The 7,638-nt window shown below is 35.1% G+C and overlaps 1 protein-coding gene across 1 annotated transcript; it reads left to right on the forward strand.

Moving 5' to 3' along the window:
• The first annotated feature begins 840 nt into the window (after positions 1 to 840).
• Positions 841 to 6,393, forward strand: RAD51AP2 (RAD51 associated protein 2). The gene is made up of 3 exons (XM_013003808.1): positions 841 to 4,069; positions 5,233 to 5,316; positions 6,275 to 6,393. Exons 1-3 carry the CDS (start codon positions 841 to 843, stop codon positions 6,391 to 6,393), a joined length of 3,432 nt encoding a protein of 1,143 aa, XP_012859262.1.
• Positions 6,394 to 7,638: the final 1,245 nt, after the last annotated feature.

The raw sequence follows: 7,638 nt of genomic DNA on the forward strand, positions 1-7,638 counted from the left end.
GGCCCTTCATGATCACACATGTTGGTGTGCTGCTTCCATGTGGGCTTTGTTGCTTCTGGGCTAGATGGCCGCTTGTTTACTTTCAGAAGTGAAGTAATTTTACCCAAACTACTATTTTTCACATTCTCAAGTAGAAATGAATAATATCCAGATAATATTTTCCACACACTTGTAATCAACTTTATGCTGATATTCAGATTAAGTACCCACGCTTTCTTCCTCCCAAACACCCTTCACTAATGAGGTGGCAACCCGAATTTATAAAAACGACTGGGCTAATTAAAAAGATGAAGAAAAGGGTTTTCTCAGGGCAGAGAGTTTGGGTCAGGCGTTTCGATAATTATATTATTTTATTGGACGAGACACTAGAACAACTGTGGAGAAGCCTCGCCTGAGGTAAACATGGAATTCTGAGGTAAACATGGAATTTTAGAATTTTCCAAACGAAGCGATTTCTATTTACCAATTTTTAAAAAGGAGAGAAATTCTGATTTCCCTCCTTACTTTTATTTTTTACCAGAGGAAAGAAAATACTTAGATCAGCTAAAGTAGAGGCATTATCATGAGGCGCTAAAAACAGACGAAGGACCCAGGGTCGCTGAAGCGCTGCGTGAGCGGAGGTGGGGTGAGGTGGGCAGGTCTGTGGGGCCCACGTGGGAGTGGGGCGGGTGAGGGGCGTGGTCAGGGCGTGGCTTGCCGCAAGAGTGATACTGAGTTTAAGGTGGAGGGCGTGTTAGGGGCGTAACCAAGGCGTGTCCTGAGGTGGGGGCGGAGTCTCGGAGCCTATTAATAGCCGGGTGCCTGGCAAGTTCCGGGGACAAGTCCTGTAGACTTGCTGTCATGTGGTCCCCGCGCCCCACACAGCGAGCGGCTGACCTCTGTCAGCTTGCCTCCCTTCTACCGCCTCTGGAAGACCCCGATTCCCAACTTCCCACTAGTAAAAGGCTCCGCCTCGAAGAGCCTGAGGAAGTCTCTGAGGCGACACAGAGGCTCCCTCTTCTCGTGCCTCGCTTGTCTGAGGTAGCAAAAACGCGGGAGTTGCCCGTCAGGCCGTTCGAGGCGCTCCTCGTTTCAACTAAGGAGAATTTTGATTCTCCTGTGGAGAAATCAGTCAGTGGGAGGCAGAGGCATCATCTGGAATGCCAGAATAGCCCATTTCAGAGGATTAGCTCTCCTCAGTCGATCCCCTCACAACATTTTGAATCTGGTTTGAGGGCTTCGGGAAGGTCTTGGCGCCAAGGACTGAGTGGAAGGAAGGTTTTCGGCGGGCACGGCCTTAGTCGATCTAACTCAGAGGCTTGCCAACTTCTGTCCGACACTTCCTCACATGATATACCTGGAGATAAAAACAAAGAGGGAAAACAATATTTAGCACAAGGGAGAAACAGTAGTCAGAAAGACAATAGCTATATAAAACAGGCAGAAAATCCATTTTTAGATGGTACCTTTTACAAGGACGCTAAATCAACACTTCATGAAATTAAGAACAGATGTAAAGCTGACAGTGCTACGCCATCGAATAAAAAAGAAAATAACATTTTACCATCTATACTAAATATATCAAAATCTTCCAACCAGCCCAGCTTGGAAATTGCTAAACCCTGCTATTTCAGAGAAAGCAGCACAATAAGTATCCTCAAGTTTCCAACTGATTTAAATAGCAAAATGTCCTCTATCTATTTAAAGGAAAGAGCAAAGGAAAAAAATGACAAAAATGAGACATATGTTAGGGATTTCACAAATGTTTACTGTTCTCAGTATAAACCTGATGTTAAGAAGCAAAAGTTACAGGATGATAATAAAATTGTGGATGTGGAAAATACTTTTTCTGAGTATTGTGAAAACAACCACAAATCACTCAGAAATCAAAATACTTGCAAGGTAAAAAAAGACTTGATCAGTTTCAACTACGCTATCCACAATAGTCTTAAGCACGATGAACACATTTCTGAAAAGAATGTAACTATGATATTAAAAAGTGCAAAAGGAAAGGAAACAGAAAGATGGCTAGACAGTTACTTACCAACCAGGTTGGAAAATTTTCAAAGCAGAGGCTATACTACTAACTGTATTTTGAAGAGAAAGAGGGAAAGTTGTTGGAATATGAATAATTGGACTACTAAGTGTGAAAATATGAAAATATATGGAGGAAAATTAAAATTGCAACAGTCATTGGAAATAGGCGTTTTTAACAAGGAAGATTATCACAATACAAAAACTACGAATACATGCAAAGAATATTTAAAGCATTTTGTGATAGAAACACAGGGTAGTAAAAAAGGCTTAATAAAAATTGTTTGCATAAGTGGTCAAAAAGAAAATGACAATTTGCTACCATTCAGATATTATACTACACAAAAAGGCTTACATCTAAGCAAACTTTTTGAAAGTTTTAACACAGAAATCTTTTGTTTACAAGAATATATTTCAGTAAGTAAAAAAGATAATAGTATTTTTATCTGGTCTGAAACTTTGAAGTGCAAAGAGAGAATTGATATTCAAAATCCCAAGAATATGAATGTTGAAAGACATAATAATGTTTTAAGTACATACATGCAGACCAGTGTTCCAGAAATTCTAAATCTTATATTGAACACCAACCTGGACTCTTTAACAAAGATGGAAAATGAACTTAAATTTGGAGAGGAATACATATTCAAATGGTTAGCAGATTTGAGTTTTCCGAAAACTATCATAATGGAAAGTCATTCTTCATATCAAGTAAAGATTTTAGCTTTTTCACCTCTGTTGGAAGATAATATAAGACCTGTGTTGAAGAAAAGAAAGCTATTTCAAATTGAAAAAAATTTTGAAGGAGCTAAGAAAGAAGTTAAAAATAGTTCCTTCAGTATGACTACTGAAAATAAATGTTTTCCAATTATTAAAATTAATGAAAAAATCCCTCTATTAATGGATTTTGATGATATGGATGGCAGTTTTTGGAACAAAATAACTACTCACAAGGATAATGGTCTCGAAAGTGTCCTCTTGGATGGGGAAACTTGGGCCCCTGCTAGTGCTTCAGATGCTAAGACTGGTCCTCAGTTTACCCAGGACTACCAAAGTTATATTAATGAAAATATTTATGAAATAAATGCGTCAGACATAGAAAGACAACAGGAGCATAAGATCACTAACTTTAATTCTGAAGGCATATCTGAGGATTACTTTCACATCAAACCACAGAACACCCCAGCAAGCCACATAACAATACCTGATCAGCAAACCAATACTATGACTATAATTCAGGTACCAAAATTTGAGAACTTCCTAAGTGAAATTAAAGGTAAAGAAGATGAAAATTTGAAGGAAGAAATTAAAACTACAGAACAAAGTTTAATGAGTAGTTGTCACACTCATAAAAATATTAAGATAGAAAAGGAAAAGAAAGAGAGTTTCTCTTTAAGGAATAGTATGTTTTCTGTACATTCAATTTCATCAATGAGCAAGAAAGTAAATGTGGAAGATGCTATACAGACAAAACAAATATGTGTTAATCAAAATAATGCTGACAGACATGAATATGAAAGCAGTTGTCAAGAAAGTGAGTTAGTTAATCCAAAGCATTTTCATCCGAAGAATGACTCTACAGAATGTGCTAATCATCAATTTGAACCTGATTTGAGTGCTGGAAACAATGAATGTTTTCAGAACTTAGCAGCCAAGTGTTTATCAACAGAAGCTCTGACAATAGGAAAAGATTTTGAAATGAAGAGTAAATTTGATTTAGTACTTGAAGAGCTTCATATGTTTCATGAAATTAGTAAGGAGAAAGAAATTCTAAATACTGTTGAAACACACATTGGGCAAGAAAATTTCTTGGAATACAGCAATGATATTGAAGAGGTAGAAAAAGAGATAGAAAAAGATTTTCAAGTGTTTGCTGACATGAAAATGTGTGCTTCGTCTTCGCTCTGTGATAATAAAGCTGGCCTTCCTATGCATAAAAGCCACCAAAGTTCATTTAAGTGGAAAACACAACCCACTGATGGAAAGCAGGAAGTCCCTAATAAATATCGCTGCTCGGGAGCATCAAAGGAAGAATTACTCTATTCTATTTCTGAAGAAGGTACGCCAGTTAGTTTTAAGATGTTCTTTCTGTAGGCCAAATAGAAAATTTTGGCAAAATGTTAAAGTGAAGATAATGGTTACTGATACTTATTATGATCCCATAAGGTCTGTACAAATATTAATTTATTTAAGTTGAAGGCTCTATTTTATTCTTAAAAAGCACTCCAAAGGGTTTAGCTTTAGTTCTTTAAGTATTACAAGCCAATTGAAGAAAATATTTCAACAAATAATGGGTTTATCTAAAAAAGTAGTTGATGAAAAATTTATTAGTTAATATGTCTCTATATATGTGTACACACACACACACGTATTGATTTATTTGCTATAATAGGAGCCTTAATGGTTCAGTGTCTAAGCCCTTGGCTGCTAACTAAATGGCCGGTGGTTTGAACCCACCAGCTGCTCTCTGGGACAAACAGGTGACTGCTTGTTTTTGTAAAGATGAAACTAAGGAAAACATACCAAAATTATTGCCTTTGAGGCTCTTCTGACTCAAAGTGACCCAAAATAGGGACTGTAAATCTTTAAGTGAACAGACTGCCTCAGGAACAGATAACTTTATCTTACTTCAGTGAAATACCTGGTGGATTTGAACACCTAACCTCCAATGCCACAGTGCTGAAAATCCTATACAGCAGCCCTACTTTGTGCTACAGGGTTGCTATGAGTAGGAATTGACTTGATGGCACTGGCTTGTTTTGTATTTCTACAATATTTCTATAATATACTGATCTTTATTTTCAGATGGTGAAAAACCCGTACCCCAAAGGCCTGCTTTGCTTTCTGATGAATTTAAGGAAGAAAGACATAATTTTGTACTGAAAGAAGGTAAGATTTTAAAGTTATTTTCTAAGATGAACACTGCATTATGTTTATCATGAGGAAAACATGGAAATTTAGGATGTTTGAAAATATGGCTATAATATTTCTATAATTATACTGATCTTTGTTTTCAGAAAAACCCTTACCTCAAAGGCCTGCTTTGCTTTCTGATGAATTTAAGGAAGAAAGACATAATTCTGTACTGAAAGGAAGTAAGATTTTAAAGTTATTTTCTAAGATGACCACTGCATTATGTTTATCACAAGGAAAACATGGAAATTTAGGATGTTTGAAAATATGGCTATAATATTTCTATAATATACTGATCTTTGTTTTCAGATTGTGAAAAACCTTTACCTCAAAGGCCTGCTTTGCTTTCTGATGAATTTAAGGAAGAAAGACATAATTCTGTACTGAAAGGAGGTAAGATTTTAAAGTTATTTTCTAAGATGATTATTGCATTATATTTATTGTGAGGAGAACATGGTTATTTAGGATGTTTGAAAATAAGCACAAAGTTTTTAATATATTCTAAATACTTATAAATTTACTGATGCATTTAGATTATTATTCAGAAAATACACTTTGTGAAATAGTGTTCAAATATTTGCAGTTCTGTGGTTCTGTAACTATGTGGTAAATTAGGTGTCATGACAAAATAAGTGTCCAATGTGTTCAATGTTAATTGGCACAACTAAGTGGCATTTTTGTAAGTTGAACTTCCACTGATGAGATGTTACCTCTACTTAGGGGTTTATCATAAGTGTTACATTTTTAACCTTATACGTGTCTCCACATTAAAAATAAAATCTCTGGAGCTTAGAGCGATTCTATTTTATTACTAAGTGTAGTCAGGTTTACCTGACTGATTTAAGAATAGATGTATCTCCATTAAGTGCTTTGTACCACTTTGAAAATAATATATGAAATAGTAAAAGACATTTTCAAAATCAGAGCCTTTAATTGATATGTAACAGAGGAGCATGTGAGCTCTATTAATGAAAGTAAATTTCTGTTAGAAGGTAAACATAGTCATTAAAAATATAGTATAGTTTAGCATTTAATAGGAAAATTATAAGATTTTTGACTGTTTAAAAATTATAGTTTATGTTTCTTTTTGTTCAGTCTATCAGACTGAGATGCTAATTTTCTTTAGGTGTTATTTTAGTGAACTTTTCTGTGCTTAGGTTTTCATATTTACAAATTGGGACAGGATCAGGTAAATGAATACATTTAAGGCACTTGGTGTATGTCTGAGCACTTAGCAAATATCCAGTAAATATTGATAACACCACAACTGAAAGTATGTTAACATTTTAAAGTATAAAATTATTGATAATTTTTGCTCTTTTAAATAATTTTTATCACCTTATATTTCTAGGTAACTCTTTTTCACATGGAATTTTAAGAATACATCCACTTAAGACATGCAGTCGACCAATGAGAATTGGTTTGTCAAGAAAAGCTAAGCTTAAACAGCTTCATCCTTATCTGAAATAAATATGTCACAAGAACTTAAAAGAAGATAGTGAAATTATATATTTCAGAACACCTCAAAATATATTGTTGCTTTCTTTGAGCAAATATTTTTTCCTAGCTTGGGAGTTTTGGGCTTTGTCTATTATAATGTATGGAGAGTTTACTTCTTTTGTGAATTAATTAGTAATATGTTAATTATACTGTTATAAAGTGTTTCATTCATGTTTTCATATGATGACACTACAGTGTTTAAAGTTATTAAATGTTTCATTCTTTTTTTCATTTCATTTTCATGACAATATAAATATTACCTTTACTATTATCTTATGAAATGTGTGAACTGGTTCTTTTTAATATGGCTGTGATTTTTCTGTGGAGAACATCGACAGCATTTATGGGTTTCTTGAAAATATATCTATAATTGAAAAAAAAAGAATTACTTTCTAATACATTCTTCTCATTAATACAAAACATTTGTGTCAGTAGGATGTCTAATTTTCTTAAGATCATACAGTTAGAATTGAGATAAAGGTTTTCTCCTCTAGCTTTGTTTCCTACTTTTCTTTTACTAATCTTTATTTTTCCTTCAGAATCGATTTGTCTCTGCCTTCAGGGAAGAATTGTGATCATGTATTTAATATTTATTCCTCTATGAAACAAATTCATTTTAATGCACTTATAAGTAGGTTAGGCATCGTGTTAAGCCTGGTGATAGAGAAGCATAGATAAGACTTGCCTTCATAGAGCTTATTTTCTATCCTTTAAGCCCTGATGGTTGGTGTAGTGGATACTCTTTGGGCTGAGATCTACATGGTCTGGAGAAAGCCTGGGCTTTCTACTTCCATAAACAGTCTCTGAAACCCACAGGGAGTCACTGTGACTCAGAGGCAGTGAATTGGTTTTTTTTTTTTTAGGTTTGAGGCAGGTAGCGAAATAACTAACATTTAAAACTAACCATCAATAGAATAAAATATACTTTTTAAAATACTAGGTGGAGATAAGGCTTGGTGACTTTTGCATTGGGCTGTTATGTTAGACAGGGTTCTCTAGAGAAACAAGATCAACAGCTTCAAATCACCAGCTGCTGCAGGGGAGAAAGGTAAGGTTTTCTACTTATGTAAAGAATTCCACTCTCAGAAACTCACAGGGGGCAGTTCTACGCTGTCCTACAGGGTTGCTATGAGTCGGGGTTGACTCCATGGTAGCGAGTTGAGTCGAGTCGAGGCAGAAATAGCAATAAATCAGCTGTGTAGTTAAATACGAGTT

This window comes from Echinops telfairi, unplaced genomic scaffold (assembly GCF_000313985.2).
Source record: "Echinops telfairi isolate 266 unplaced genomic scaffold, ASM31398v2 ScPeMD7_9;HRSCAF=40, whole genome shotgun sequence".
NCBI lineage: Eukaryota > Metazoa > Chordata > Mammalia > Afrosoricida > Tenrecidae > Echinops > Echinops telfairi.

Coding starts and splice junctions, on each gene's coding strand:
- RAD51AP2 (XM_013003808.1), top strand. CDS start 841: ATGTGGTCCCCGCGCCCCACACAGCGAGCGGCTGACCTCTGTCAGCTT. Junction 4,070..5,232: donor CTATTCTATTTCTGAAGAAG/GTACGCCAGTTA, acceptor CTTTGTTTTCAG/ATTGTGAAAAACCTTTACCT. Junction 5,317..6,274: donor TAATTCTGTACTGAAAGGAG/GTAAGATTTTAA, acceptor TTATATTTCTAG/GTAACTCTTTTTCACATGGA.